Source organism: Ranitomeya variabilis, chromosome 1, assembly GCF_051348905.1.
Source record: "Ranitomeya variabilis isolate aRanVar5 chromosome 1, aRanVar5.hap1, whole genome shotgun sequence".
In the NCBI taxonomy this organism is placed as follows: Eukaryota; Metazoa; Chordata; class Amphibia; order Anura; family Dendrobatidae; genus Ranitomeya; species Ranitomeya variabilis.
In genome coordinates, this window is record NC_135232.1 from 311444137 (window position 1) to 311460399 (window position 16263).

Genomic DNA, 16263 nt, shown 5'->3' on the forward strand with positions numbered 1-16263 from the left:
ATGTAGCTGTAGAGGCCTTGATTCCAAAGATTTGTCACTTACTGGGCTTCGTTCTGGAGTCTTGCTAAAAGCACTGTTTAATCTGCTGCAGATCAGTTCTTTGACGCCTGAGCTCTGTATAACCTTGCCCACACCACTGATTTGCAGCTTTCTGCCTCTGCACAGTGTACACAGAATGCTTCTGATTCTTGGTATGGGTGAGGATATACAGATATCGGCATTAAGAAAACTGATAGATCTGCAGCAGAGAAAACAGTGATTTTATCAAAACTGCACCACGCAGTCTTGTGACACATCTCTGGAATCACAATCTGTGTCCCTTCATCATGTTGTCCTCACATTGCATAGCAAAAACCTGCTGACCTATTCCCTTTAACTGATGGCACATGGCTAACTACCAAGGGTGGAGAACTCAAGCAAGGAGTGACATTTATCAATCATGAGAGTAAAATAAATTAAAGTATTAATAAAAACATTTCCCCCATATAAATTGTTTTATATCTAAAAAAAAAAAAGACAATTGATATTACCGTGTCCATTATAGTTTGCGCTATAAACTAATCACTATTTAACCCGTATATTGAACTCAATTAAAATTAATGGCAACGTTTTGGGGTTAATGTTTCACACCCAATCTCTCATAGAAAGGAATAAAAGGTGATCAAAAAGTCGCATGTACTCTAATGTTATATAAACATTAACTCTTCCTGCAATAAAATATGTCCTCTCACAGTTCTGTCCACAGAAGAATAACGATCGCTCTCGGAAAATAGAGACAAAACAAATGTTTATTTTAACAGCGTCCGGACAGCCCATACATTTTCAAAGTCAGGGTGGTCCAGCTCCTGCTCTACGGTGACGTTCTAAAACATGTATTTGTATTGCTGTGGGGGTGGGGATCCTGCTGTCAAAGACAGCCCGAGTCCCTATAGGGAAGGCAGAGATGGTTTATTATTGTCTCTGCTTTCTCTATCACTTTATACACATCGCTTAACAAGCAAATAGAAAGCACTTCCTTCTCGAGAGTGTCACTCCTCGACACTGGTCATGTGATCGTTGTGTATAAGAAGCAGGTCTATGGAATCGGTAAGCCAAACCTCCAACTCCGACCCCACAGCACTGGTCACTACTGAGCATGTACATAAAGTGCAGCACAGATTCATCTCACCTAAACCTCCGACTCCACAGCACTAGTCACTACTGAGCATGTACATAAAGTGCAGCACAGATTCATCTCATCTAAACCTCCAGCTCCACAGCACTTCCTCATTACTGACCATGTACATAAAGTGCAGCACAGATTCATCTCCACTAAAAGCCGAGATCCTGATATCAGGAACAGAACAGACATTCATAGGACACTTCACAACTTTCCCAAATTATGAAAACCTCTACAGCACATCCTGTACTGAACTACTGTACCCAATTTATTATATATTTTCGGAGTCGGTCCATTTTATACCAACTCCACCAAAATGGGCACAAATTCTCCGACTCCACATCCCTGATGAGAGCAGCACAGTAGCTTCCATGTCATAGGATAGCCAGACATTTCTGCTATACAGCCTGTAGGCTGCATTACCCTTATAACTGCTGCTAATATACCAGCCCCATTTACAAGGTAAATAAGAATGAAAATAAAATTATTGAAATGCCCCCCTACAGGTCTTTTGTGACCTTATGGGAATGCAATGTGTAAAATAAAGGAAACCTATAATTACCTTATAATTATATAATTGCCTCATCCCTTTTCATTTCTCCACTCATTTTAAACGGGAGAAAAAGAAAGCTGTGGAAATTGCTCATAATCACTGCAATTCTAGATTTTCGATGTGGCAGGAAAATCAGATTTTCCATAGATCCAGTTTAAGAACATTTTCCAGAACCGTTTTTAAACTGTGACCTTTGCAATGGCTCTGCGCAGTATTACAACCACCTGTAATTGTAGCTTTACCTTGTTCTAATCTTTCATGTGGAGTCATTAATTACCTATAGCCATTTAAATTAAAATGATGTGCACAGATCCTGCAGAGTATGCAGATCCTTCAGGAGAAAGTGACCTGTCTGCCTGTGATAGCTAATAAAGATGGACTGCGGACATCAAGGGCATACATGCCACATACTGTAATTCAAGGGTACGGAGGTCATAAATCCAATTTGTTTTTATAATCTAAAATTACTTTCTATTTAATATTTGATTATTCTTAGCAAGTGTAATGTCATCGGCTATGTGCTGTAAACACATTGCACTGTCAAAATAAGCTGCTGTGTATTTTATTTAAAAGGTTTGTCTCCTTTAGATACTGTTCTTCATTCTGTATCTAGATATTAATGAACATCTAAGGCTATGTTCACACTGACCAGTGTACATTGGTATACCACAACTAAAAAGCTATCACAGCATAGTAGACAATGATTTTCCATCCCACAAGATCCATTAAAAGCACTTGTATTTTACATGGCTAGGTTTTCCCCTCTATATTTGCACAGTGGAGATTATAAACCGTGCTGTGATCATCCCCCTACTTGCTGAGATACAGCTGGTAATAAAGTCCACGTCTTTATCCGCACTTCTGTAGGTTTACATGTGAAGTCTCAGCACAGAACTTGCTTTGGTACTTTAGCATTCTGTTGCAAATTGGACATATCCACAACGGGATTGGATTTACATCGCATCAGTTAATTAGTCAGTGCTTTACTTTATCAAACCATTTCTATTGCTGCACATTTTTAGTGGCTCTTTTTTGGATTTTTTTTTTATGAGCTTTTTTTGTTCATTGTTTTTCTGACTTTTATTTTTAACTCCATTTTCACCATAAGGATCGGGTGATTATTAATTTTGCTCTTTAGTTTTTTCCTCCCTTTCTTTCAAGAGCTATAACTTAATTTTTTTCACTCATGTAAATCAGCATTTCAATTGATATGCAAATGAGGCTGTACATCTGAAGCCTCTGTCACCCCAGCTCTATTTCCCCGACCAGCACTGCTTACTCCTGCTTGGTTTACAATGTCTGTGCTGTGTGACTTTAGGCAAAAAAGCCGCCAGTCAAGCAGGAGGAGGCGGTACTGGGCAGTGAATAGAGCTGGAGTGACAGAGGCTTGAAGTTTACAGCCTCATTTGTATACCAATTAAAAGGCCAGTTTCTCAGTAACGGATTAATGGACTGGCCATGTAAAGGTATTGCTTCTCATTGAAAGAGCTACATGAGCATGTAAATGGTTTAGGGTGTGAAATCCCGCTGACAGATTTTCTTGAAAAATAAAAGTACAATGACATATAAAAAATACAGGTACAAAACTCAGAATAGTTAGTGTTCTGTTTTTCATATTTTTTTACTGACTTTGTTACAGATGGAACGCCAAAGACTAGCACGTGAGAAGCAATTGAGGGAGGAGGCTGAGAGGACACGGGATGAGATGGAGAGGAGATTGCTGCAGCTAAAGGAGGAGGCACAGATGGCCAATGATGCTCTTGTGAGTGCATTGAATAATTTGAAATTATTTTAAAATTGTTTTCTATTAGATTTTGCTATAGAATATGGGCTTAAAATCTGCACTAAAATGCCATTGTGTGAACATAACTTAAGGCCATTTTACAGAGCAGGTTTTTGTATCTGTGCAGCCACAAATAGACCCTACACAAAGATAACCGATAATTATTTGCACAATGCATGCAACTGAGAGCAAGGTCGGAACTCCTATACTATTGAATTAATATACAGGTGCATGTGTATGGTGGCCAATATATGTATACAAACACTATGCAATGTATGTCAATGGTGTATACTGTGTTACTTGTATCTTAGTGCTTTCTTTTTTTGTAATCCTGCCTGTGTCAATGAGATGACTGCTGTGGTTACGTTAAAAGCTTGATTTAAGCACCAGGTCTCCTTCTGATGACATTTCAATTTAAACATGTATTTCTCTTCTCTAGATGAGATCTGAAGAAACAGCTGACCTTCTAGCAGAAAAGGCTCAAATTACAGAAGAGGAAGCCAAACTACTGGCCCAGAAAGCTGCTGAGGCTGAGCAAGAGATGCAGAGAATCAAGGCCACAGCCATTCGTAGTGAAGAGGAAAAGAGACTTATGGAGCAAAAAGTTCTGGAAACCGAGATGCTGGCACTAAAGATGGCAGAAGAATCAGAGCGAAGGTACGTCTTCATGCAAACCAAAAGGGAAGCTTGAATCAGCATTTTTTTTGCTCTGCTAGGTTATGGAACCCAGTGGTTTCCAAAAAAAACCACAACTTAATTTAGGCCTGATCTAATTGTAGCCAGGACTGACTAGGAATGAGCATTTGTCCCCCTTTCCTGAGCCTAATGAAAAGATTAGGTTAACATAAGAAAAACACAGCATGCCCCATTCCTTTACTTTCTTTCTTCGTTAGTCACATCAGTATCTACATCAATCCTTCATTTCCCAAATAACATTAAAGCATCATAACTAGGTATGAAATACAGGTATGATACATAGCATAGATGTTAGTTTCATGCTAACATACAGGCAATACATTTTTATATGTGATACATGGTAAGATAGTGGAACAGTTATGAATGGAATGAATATAAACTGGGGATGTGTTCACAAGTCCACAATGAGTCATCATCAACCTGATGATCAACTGTAACATGAAGTAAGGGGAAGGCAGGGGAGGTGGACTACTTATTTATCAGAGAGGGGGAAAGATGAGGTCCACAGAGCTTTAAGAATAAAAGTGGAATCAGAGTATATATACCACAGGCGATAAGAGTAGAGGGTTTTTGGTTAGTCGAATTTTAATTTGTCCAAGTTTTCCATATTTTTCTAAATGTCTCTCAGCTTTAGATTTCCTCCAATATAAATATCTGTTGATGCATCCATTCCTTAACAGAGGGATAGTCTGGTTGTAACCCAGCAGTATAATGCCTTCACAGAGTGTTCCATACAGTATAATGCCTTCACAGAGTGCTCCATACAGTATAATGCCTTCACAGAGTGCTCCATACAGTATAATGCCTTCACAGAGTGCTCCATACAGTATAATTGCCCCACATAGTGTTCCATAAAGTATAATGACCCCACATAGTGCTCCATAGAGTATGACCCCACAAAAAGTGTTCCATACAGTATAATGACCCCACAAAAAGTGCTCCATGCATTATAATGGCCCCACATAGTGCTCCGTACAGTATAATGGGCCCTACATAGTGCTCAGTACAGTATAATGGCCCCACGGTTGCTGCAAGCTAGCACTGTTTGGATCATGCAATTTTTACAGCTGTCAAGTGAGGGAATGTTTAATGCACCTTTGTTATACAGACATCTAGTGTCAGTGTGAAAACTGCAATATTTTTAGAATTCCATTAAGCATATGCACCCAATAAATGCTGATAAGATTTATTATATAAGCCTATAATGGGCTAACGCTAATGTTACATTAATCCAGATTTTCAGATCCTTATCCCTGGGTCATTCTGCCTTAATAATTATTTAACTGTTACTTTATAGAGTTGTCTCTTTAGGGTACCGTCACACAGTGAAATTTCCATCGCTGCGACGGCACGATTCGTGACGTCGCAGCGTCGTATGAATATCGCTCCAGCGTCGTAGACTGCGGTCACACGTTGCAATCACGGCGCTGGAGCGATGCCGCAGTCCCCAGGTAACCAGGGTAAACATCGGGTTACTAAGCGCAGGGCCGCGCTTAGTAACCCGATGTTTACCCTGGTTACCAGCGTAAAAGTAAAAAAAAACAAACCGTACATACTCACCATCTGATGTCCGTCAGGTCCCTTGCCGTCTGCTTCCTGCTCTGACTGAGATCCGGCCGTACAGTGAGAGCAGAGCGCAGCGGCGACGTCACCGCTGTGATCTGCTCTCACTTTCCGGCCGGCAGACAGTCAGAGCGGAAAGCAGACTGCAAGGGACCTGACGGACATCAGATGGTGTCGATCTCCCTTTTACTACTATCCTATTTCTGTCCAACTGCTACATTGATGCCTACACTCTGTGCCAGTCATTGCACTGGTTACCCATCTACTATAGAGTACACTATAAACTTATCTTTTTCACCCACAAAGCACTCCACAGTTCTGCACTTCAGTACATCTCCTCCCTCATCTCTACCACTCTACCCAGGCTTTAATGACCTATGATTGACATTATCTATAATCGAAACCTCCCACTCCCATCTCTAGGACTTATTTTGTGCTGTGCCAGTTCTTTGGTATGCACTACCCCGGACAATCTAGTTAATTTGTATTATCCACAGTTTTAAGCATGCTCTAAGAATACATTTCTTTAGGCTGGCCTTTCTCTTCTCCTCAATACTTTACCTATCCCCTGTTATACCAAACATTTCCTCAGTCTGGTCACTCCTATCATCTGTTTCCACTCCCTCCATGCACCCAGTAGCAATTTGAATCTGTCCTTATACAAATACTGGTGAGTGACCGGTTCATGCAGCGTTAGTAGTATGCCTCTATTTATTATAATAATGGCTGGACCATACTCTTTTTTACTTTTTGCGTCACCACTATTTCCTCATAGATTGTATAATCGCGAGCAGGGCCCTCACTCCTCTTGGTATAATTGTTGAATTGTGATATTTTGTAATGTCTTATTTTTGTATAGTCTTTTCTCAATTGTAATGTGATGCGGAATATGTTGGCTCTATAGAAATAAAAAGTATTATAAATTATTAGCTATATATTAATTGGTCTCATGTCTGCCATTATGTATTTGATTCTGCTCTGCTAAGTGTTTTTCATTTGGTATGGTAGCTTCACTAGCTTTAGGAAATCTTAGGGAGTTTACTAGAGAGAAACGACATTGGCTCCATTTTGCGTATCATTTTTAGGGTGTCAACTTTCACGGACTGGTAGAGATCATACCTATGGAATGTACAGTCTACTTATTTTCAACACCTATAGGCGGATTTAGAGTTTTTACATTAAACATAAGTTTAAAACCTTTTTAGTCAGTATAAATAAATCAAAAAGTAAGTTAAAGAGGTTGTCCATTACTTTTTCATTGATGACCAATTTTTAGGATAGGTCATCAATGTCTGATCGGCCAGGGTCCAACACCCGGCACCCCCGCCAATGAGCCGTTATCGGTGGCGGCCACCAGCTGTAAGTACTGACTTGCGGAGCTGCTCCATCTTCTGATAGTGGCCGACACAGGGTACTACACATCCGCATCCTATTGATTTGAATAGGAGGCAGATGTGCCTTACCCTGCCGCAGCCACTTTCAAAAGACGGAGCAGCTCCCCAAGTGGGTACTTCCTCCTGGCGGCCACCGGCACCGATAACGGCTGATTGGCTGGAGTGCCGGGTGTTGGACCCCGGCCGATCAGCCATTGATGACCTATCCTAAAAATAGGTCATCAGTGAAAAATTAGTGGACAACCTCTTTAATTTAAGATGAACACAGCATTTCAAGAAGTTCTTTTGTAAGATTATATTGTACTAATGTTTGATTTTACAACTTATTTTTCCCCAAAGAGCTAAAGAAGCAGAACAATTGAAGCAGGATTTACAAGAGACCCGTGATTCTGAGCGCAGAGCCAAACAAAAGTTATTGGAAATTACCAGCAAGACTGCCTATACGGTAACGCCTAATATCTGAGCTCATCTCCCTTTGTAATAGTATCTACATGTATCTGGTCAAAAATTAGTTTATAGATTACTAGATGACTCATGCTGTTCATCTGAAATCATCAAAGTTTTTTTAAATTAATAATTAATTGGGAAGCAATTCCAGCAAAATAATTCAGGGATCTTGGCAAATATTATCCCTATTTTTATTTTATATGTGCGAATTTGTTCATTCAATCATTATATTTTACATAGCTATAAACTTATTCAAACGCAAACCGTAAACCTTAATGTGACTCTCTGGCTCACAAATTAAACTTTCATAATGAATTTAAAATGTATGGGGTTAAAATACCGAAACTTAATCCCGTCTTTATTTTTGCACATGGCTGCCAGCTTCTAAGTTTGTGATATTCTGCAGCAAACCCCTTCCTCTGGATGAGTCTCTTTAAGTGCAGTGGGAGTGTCTCCGAGCACCGTACATCAGTGAGGAGGAGACTAGGTACTGGAGAAACTCCACCAGAAGCATATACAAAGGAGGGTATCTGGTAGTTTAACTATGCATTATGCCAGGTGCAGCTGAGCAAGGGGGTGCCCACCCATCATATTTATCAATCCTAGCAGCATTTCTTAAGCCAGTAACTTCACTCCTGTCCTTGATCTTTCCGGAGTTTTTCTGGTGAGGCGCATATCACTGAGAAGATGTGTATAATTCATTAAGTGACGCACGCCTCTAAATTTTTTTTTTCACGCGTCTTATTCATTAAGACTGACATTCAATATGCCAGTCTTCATGAATCGGGGTCTTTGCGTTTATTGTGATCTGCTTTAAAAGCCTATGCCACTGTCTGACATTTTTAAGACTGAAATGTTTGTCCAATGATGGTCCTGTCTCACTAGTTACTGTGTTGTAGCCTCCATATTTCCCATAGACTGGACTAACCTTATGCTGTTTGTCACATAATGTTATGTGACTAATCAGATAGTTAATGGCTCTCCTTTAATAAATTAGGGGTGTTAGTGTATAATTTTTCAACTATGAGTCAGACTTTTTTTAAAAGAGTTTTTTTTTGTACATCTAAAAAAAATGGTATTTTTCATTCTTTCTTCCAGAGCACGTTACTCCTATGCCTCCCAGCTTCCTGCTTGCCAGGGGGCAGTGTGCTCCTGAAGACAAGGCTAGTGGCATAACTGAGCCACTGGCCAAAACTGTGCCCTCTCCAATGCTGCTAGCACAGGCATCTTTCCCTCTGCAGACCATAGAATTGCAGGGGCAGTGAAGCATTTACAAGCTCGGTAGCACAGAACTTGTAAGTTCGCGCTACTTGCTTAGAAAACCGGCATCCTTTGATAGAGGTTATTTAATAAGAAGTATTTTGCAACGTTGCTATTTGTACAAATATTTAGTAATTTTACCTATTTATGATTGAGAGAACCTTTAACATTGTGAGATGCTTTCTATATCTGTCTGTGGAGGTCTTTAGTATTTGATCTTATAATCAAACGAAAGTCATCCTCTGTGATGTTATCCACCTTACCACTGTTTTCAGCCTTCCAATATTGATTTTTCCTACATGATTTCTTCAGTATATGATACGTACGCAAGTTTTCAGGAGAAAAGAAAGACTATGCATAATTTAAGCTGCAATTTCTTGGAAACTCTCCGGTTGGGTAGACCGTGTAAGATAGACACTTCACTTTAATAAGACACCAATACAAATGTGCATTTAAACTCTATTGATCTCCTGCTGTGTGAAATTACTCTACAAATTATTGCCGCCGTTATCTGAAGATTCACTCTGAGGCATTACTGGACGGAGAGGTGCATGTTCTGGGTAGGATTTTTGTTTCCCTGGCAGAACACCTCGGAGAACGCGGCTGTCCACATAAAAGCTAGCCTTCTCTTTAAGTGTTTGTCCTACGTTTCATACGAGATGGTGTCTGCAGTTTGGCAGGAATGTTTCCCAATCCCCTTACTTTATTACATCAGGCAGATCTCAAGGTTCAGTTCAAAAGGAAAAAGCAAAGAAACAGTACATTTTTGTCTCTTATCCTATAATTGCTTTTCTTTGAACGTTTCAAGACATATTTCATCTTTACGAAAAGCCTAATGTTTACAGTTAAAAAAAGTATTAATTCAGCAGAATTGCGTGTAAATGCTGACAGCCCGTAATGACTGTGCACTGGAGGAGTAAGTACACTTCCCAAGCAGAGGGAACTTCCTGCAAACTTCTGGGAATGTGAGCTTTAATTCCAGATATTATCCACACATTAGCACTAAACTGACCCTACAGTGTTAAAGTGACCCTGAATATGAAACAATATTAGCACTAAGCATCATAACATGAACCTACATCCTATTGAGTCCCATATTGAAATGCAAAGGGTGAAAAATGAAGACTGTCTAATTTAAGTATATCTGAAGTTGTCCATTTATACCTGCAACATAGCTTACCAATATACTACTGCTAACATAGGTTCCCCAATCTTCTGATACCTGGTCCTGGATCTGACTGCTCCATTTCTGACTGTCTGATCAATACAGGAATGAGTTTCCTGTGTCTAGACATGACTACTGCTGTGTGCGTAAAGAGGGCTGCCTGACTGCCTTGTTCAATAGCTAAGCCAGCCCCCTTCTCTCCATGCATTTCCTTTGACAGGTAAGGGGGCTGGCTTAGCTATTGTAATGAGCAGTCAACCAGACCACATTGCATAAAGGCTTGGCAACATTCTAACATTTTCTTAGGGCCACAAATGGAGCTGTGGAAACTGGGACAAGAGAGGATATGTGAAAATCCGAGCACTGGTGATAATTTCAGCATATTAGTAAGATGCATAACTTACTATTTTCATCACATTTGTGTGTAATTTTAGATATTTAGGCAACCCCTTTTATGTCCACTTTTGCAACAATTTTTTTCCTTTAGTGTATCTCTTTTTTTATCAGACCTAAATTAGCCAGGCTACTCCAGCTAAGCCATGCTTACATTCCAAAAAGTTGGCGTAGCGGGCATTAGCAGCCCAAATTTTGCTAAGTTCCAAACAGAATCGGCTCCAATGTGTATGCGGGTATACTGACTGCCCCACATCGGATTTGCACTTGCCCAATCTTTTGGTTTGTGAGGAGGTAAGCATGGATGTTTGACTGGCTTGTCTCCCTAAGGCTAGGTTCACATTGCGTTAGTGGGTGGTCGCTAACGGACAGTGTTGCACGGCGAAAATGTCGCAATTAACGCCGTGCAACGGGTCCGTTAGCGCACCCATTGACAGCAATGGAAATTTCGCCTGCAGCGCATCGCTAGCGCATGCCTTTTTCGGCTCGCGCTAGCGATGTGCCGTTCTTCAGTGGCGCGCCTTGGACGCTGCTTGCAGCGTCCGCGGCGCGCCCGAGGTCCGTTCCCCGCTCTCGCACATCGGGGATCTGCGAGAGCGGGGACGTTAGCGCGACCCCTAAACGCGGCCCCTACAAATACATTGCGATAGCGCAATCCGCTAGCGCTAAACGTGAATGTGAACCTAGCCTTAGTCCAAATGTGCATACTCATTGGGACCTGATGGTAGAGCTAATCCAACAGCTATCTTATATTTATCGCCAACCAGTATAAATATAGGATTTCCCCAGGATCTGTAAGGATGCCAGATGTTTCACACTAATCATGGACAATTACTATCCCAGAGGCTTAAAATGCTAGAATACTGCACTGCCAACCGAAAATAATAACATTTCACAATTGCAATCTTGGTGTACTTTGTTCCTTTTCTTGTTCTTTTCTAAAACATGCAATTTTTGTAACCGTAAGTCATTACTTTTCTAGCAAGCAGCAGGAACTAGCAGTAGCTCTGTGCCCCCTGTCGATGTGCCAAGTTTTAGCATGCTCGGTGACAGCCTGCCCTATGATTTCAAGGACACCGATATGAAACGCCTGTCCATGGAAATTGAAAAGGAAAAGTAAGAATTGTCTTGTATGTAGCAAGTGAACAATGCATTTCCTGAGATCCTTGAATTTCATTTGTCTCTGTAAATTGAATTTCATTTCATGTTGCTTTTGTCATCAGTGCCTGTGCCCACGGATTACCATTTAGTTTGCCTGTCATACGCACACACTAAGGCTAGTTTTCATAACAAGTCAGTTCTAAGTATATTTTTAGAGTTTAAATGGTTGCCACAGTGCCCAGAGGAAACCCTTACAGATATTTAATGATGGGTGTAGGGGCATTCATATAAACTACACTCAGATATTACTTGTGATCAGATTGCAGGAAGACAACAGTACCAAACACTTGTCCATCATCTTATGCTATATTTTTAATTTGTACAAATCGATACATGTTAGTGTTGTGCAAAAGTGTACATTTTTAGGACTGTGCTCATATTAATATAACCGGAACTAATCTGTATGTAGATAGACGTATAGCTAAAAAAATGGGCTACCCACTAGGTGAATAGGCTCATTAATGGCAATATATTAACACTTTAAAGCCTAATTTAAGTCTTAAAAAATGTATTTAATTATTTTTCTCCTTTTGTTTTACTTTCCAAAAGGGAAAATGTATTTCCTTTTATATTTTTGTAGAAGGAGCTATTTTTTGTGGGAGAGTTGTATTTTATAAATGGTGCCATTTTGGGTTGCTACCTACATAGATCGGGAGAATCCCCAAAAATGCAGCAACTGTGCCGATATTTTTATGCTGTTTACTATGCCCTAAAATGACAAGTGGTGTTCTTACTGCTTTATTACAGTTGTGCAATAAAAACATGATTTATTTATTTTTTTAAAAAAAGCTAAGCTAGTTTTTACTTCTTGATTTAAGAGGTGTAGCTTTTCCACAAGAAGTACGGTATTTGGTATGTGAAGAATAAGTTATTGTTTTCTCTTCGCCACGACAGCACCCACTTGAGAGAGGGGATCCGCCCCTAGGAACAGGAAACCCTATGGAGAGATAAAAGGGGCGGTCCCCCTCGCTCCCACAGTTGGTTTCCTGTTCCTACGGGAGACGCGTGGAGAGAAGAGGATACCCAGCCTGGATGCCGCTTGCGCGGTTTACCTTTATGGGACGGCAAGGGCTCCAGAAGCTGGAAGCAGCGTCGGGGGTCCTATGGTAGCTTCCCCCCTCTGCTGGCAGGTACCGTGAGGCCAGGTCCGGGGAGTCGCCTGGCTCACGAAAATTCACCCAGCCGACCTGCAGGGACCGAAACGCTGGGGTAAGGTGATCCTGCGGCGCCATCTCGGATGGTGCGCAGGCAGCGTGGGTCCGGTGTATTATCCCCCGGAAGCAGTACCGCAAACTTCCGGGGTGACTCAGGAGAGACGGCGCCTGCGCTGATGCTGGTGGCGGCGCAGGCGCATACAGAATGGCCGCAACCCGGATGTAGCAGTCACTTCCGGGTACAGCAGGAAGCAAGATGGCGGCCCCCATTAGAAAAGGACGCCGGCACTGATCCTCCGGCGTCCATCATGGCATCTCCACAGGACCCAGCGATGGCTTCATCCGAAGTCACCGCTATTACACCTGTCAGCCGCACAAGCTGCAGCCGCAGGTCTTCTTCTAAGAGCGCCAGAGAAAAAAAGTCGGGCCGGTCAGTTCCATCTGTTCCTCCGTCTCCTCCTCATCAGCCGGTATTGTAAAAAAAACAACCTCACTGGGTGAGTGTGTGTCTATGCCCTTTTACGCTGATTACACTTCCCCTCTGTGTCTATATTTCCTAGGCAAAAAGAACGGGGAAAACAAAACACATACAATGTGCGATATGCTCTCAGCCGCTCCCTGATAATTATTTAAAGAAACTGTGCCAACCTTGCATCGAATCCACCTTACGTGAGGAATCTTCAGTAAGGTCGGAAGATATTAGGAGTATGATTAGAGAAGAATTGCGGGCCTTCCAAAGCTCAGAAAAAATTCCCGAGAGTAGGAGAAAATATAATTCCCCTAGGTCTGAACAATCCTCTGATATTGAAGATTCGGATGGTTCCCAAAAGATCATTTCCTCAGATGATGAGAGAGATACATGCTTTCCCACAGATAGTATCGATAATTTGGTAAGATCAGTTTGTAACACCATGGGTATTGAGGAAACAAAAACCCCTAAAACTCCACAGGACGTGATGTTTGCAGGCCTGTCAGAGAAGAAAAAACCTTCTTTTCCTGTGATTCCAGCAATAAAGAATGTAGTTAAAAAGGAGTGGGAAAGCCAGGGACAAAGAGGATTACCGTCTTCATCAAAAAGACGCTATCCCTTTAACGATGAAGATTTCTCCATATGGTTAAAAGCCCCGAAGGTGGATGCAGCAGTGGCCTCCACTTCTAGAAAATCTTTATTACCCGTGGAAGATTCCGGTTCCTTGCAAGACCCGCTTGACCGGAAGGCCGATACCCTCCTAAAGAGGGCATGGGAATCCTGTACTGGAGCCTTCAGGCCGGCTATATCAGCCACATGCACTGCCAGGTCCATGTTGGTCTGGTTGAACGATTTAGAAGAGGGATTAAAAAGCGGCCTTTCCCGAGATAGATTAATCTCTTCCTTGCCGTTAATTAGAGGAGCTACAGCCTTTCTAGCGGATTCCTCAGCTGATTCCATACGGCTAGCGGCCAAATCGGCAGGTCTGACTAACGCGGCTCGTCGAGCCTTATGGCTAAAGGGGTGGAAAGGAGATCCCCAAACAAAGTCTAAGTTATGCGGTCTTCCCTGCCAGGGTGAGTACCTATTTGGTACTAAGTTAGACGAAATATTAACTAAAGCAGGTGAGAGGAAGAAGGGGTTCCCCAATAACACTTATCTTCCATCCTACAGGAGAGCGTTCCGAAAGCCCATGTTTAATAGGAAAAAGGACTATAAAAACCAAGACCGCTGGGCTAATAAAGACTTTAAACAGAAAGGAGCGTTCTTCGGAAAGCGTCCATTTAAGCCTGAGGATAAACCCCGGTAGGACAGATCTACCCGTTGGTGGTAGGTTGTCTTTCTTTTCGTCACAATGGCTGACAATAACTTCTAATCCGTGGGCAACTAGCCTCATTTCTACAGGTCTAAAATTGAAATTTGCCCGAGTCCCTCCGGACTCATTTCTATTGACTTCCTTAAGGTCTCAATCACAACAAGAGGCCTTGGAACAAGAAATAATAAATCTCCTGTCCAAAGGAGTACTAGTGGAAGTCCCTTTTCATCAAAGAGGAAGAGGTTTTTATTCCCCTTTATTTTTGATTCCGAAACCAGACGGATCGTTTAGAACAATAATTAACCTGAAAAGACTAAACGTCTTTCTAGAAAACCAAACCTTTAAAATGGAATCTATACGATCAACTATTAAGCTTCTGTTTCCCCATTGCTTTATGGCAGTGCTTGACCTTAAAGATGCGTATTATCATCTACCAATCTTCATTGAGCATCAGCAATTTCTTCGGGTGGCAGTTATGATGGGAGGTCAAGTAAGGCATTATCAATATACAGCAATGCCTTTTGGACTGTCGATAGCCCCGAGAGTCTTCACAAAATTAATGTCGGAAGTAATGTCATACTTGAGATTAAAAGACACACTTGTAATACCATATTTAGATGACCTTTTGATAGTGGGTAACTCCTTTTCCCAATGCCATCAGCGAGTACTTGATACAATTTCATCCCTGCAGGAATTAGGGTGGTTAGTAAACTGGGAAAAATCCAGATTATCCCCCACAACTCGACAAACATTTCTAGGCCTTATTCTAGACTCTACAAGTCAGAGGTGCTTTCTTCCTGACTCTAAACAAATAGCAATCATAAACAAAGTACAATCGGTGATTAATAACCCCCTAATTTCCCTAAGAGAAGGGATGTCCCTTCTGGGTTCTTTCACATCGTGTATCCCAGCTGTCCCATGGGCTCAATACCATAGTAGAAAATTACAGTACAACATTCTGCAACAAGAAGAGAGGTTACAAGGCCAATTAGATAGCAGATTATCTTTACCAACAGACGTGTTAAATTCCCTTACCTGGTGGTTAGATCACAATCATTTTACCAGTGGGGTTCCCTGGGTGATTAAACCTTCAAAAACAATCTTTACCGATGCCAGTCCTAGTGGTTGGGGAGCACACTTAGGAGATCAAATAGCTCAAGGTCTGTGGTCTCTTGAAGAATCGAACGATTCTTCTAATAAAAAAGAACTGAAGGCTATCTATTATGCCATATGTAAATTTCTTCCACAGCTACACGGAAAGCATACAAGAATCCTTTCAGACAACATGACAGCGGTGGCATACTTAAATCACCAAGGGGGAACGAGATCAGAAGCTCTCATGTTTATAGCTGGCAACATTCTATCCATAGCAGAGGAGCACCTTCTATCCTTGTCAGCACTGCACGTAAGAGGAGTCGACAATCCAAGAGCGGATTTCCTCAGCCGCCACACTCTTCGCCAAGGAGAGTGGGTTCTCAGCCGACGTATCTTTTTAATGATAGTCAAAAAATGGGGCGCTCCCGAGATAGACCTTTTTGCGACGAGACGCAACAGACAAGTCAAAAGGTTCGCTTCATTGTTCCGATCCGACAATCCAGATATCTTCGATGCTCTGCAAGTCCCATGGACATTCCAGAAAGCATATGCCTTTCCCCCTCTAATACTTCTTCCAACGGTAATCAGGAAGATAAGGGAGGACAGAGCAAACGTGATCTTAATAGCTCCGTTTTGGCCCAAGAGGCCATGGTTTT

General features: G+C 41.6%; 1 protein-coding gene across 4 annotated transcripts in view; it reads left to right on the forward strand.

The window, feature by feature from the left end:
* Positions 1 to 16263, forward strand: part of NF2 (NF2, moesin-ezrin-radixin like (MERLIN) tumor suppressor) — a 117810-nt gene that overhangs the window by 57998 nt on the left and 43549 nt on the right. For all 4 annotated transcript variants that reach the window (XM_077296936.1, XM_077296960.1, XM_077296945.1 and 1 more), the window contains exons 12-15: positions 3352 to 3474; positions 3935 to 4152; positions 7488 to 7593; positions 11396 to 11529. In XM_077296936.1, coding sequence (XP_077153051.1) covers positions 3352 to 3474; positions 3935 to 4152; positions 7488 to 7593; positions 11396 to 11529 — 581 coding nt within the window. The remainder of the gene's footprint in view (positions 1 to 3351; positions 3475 to 3934; positions 4153 to 7487; positions 7594 to 11395; positions 11530 to 16263) is intronic.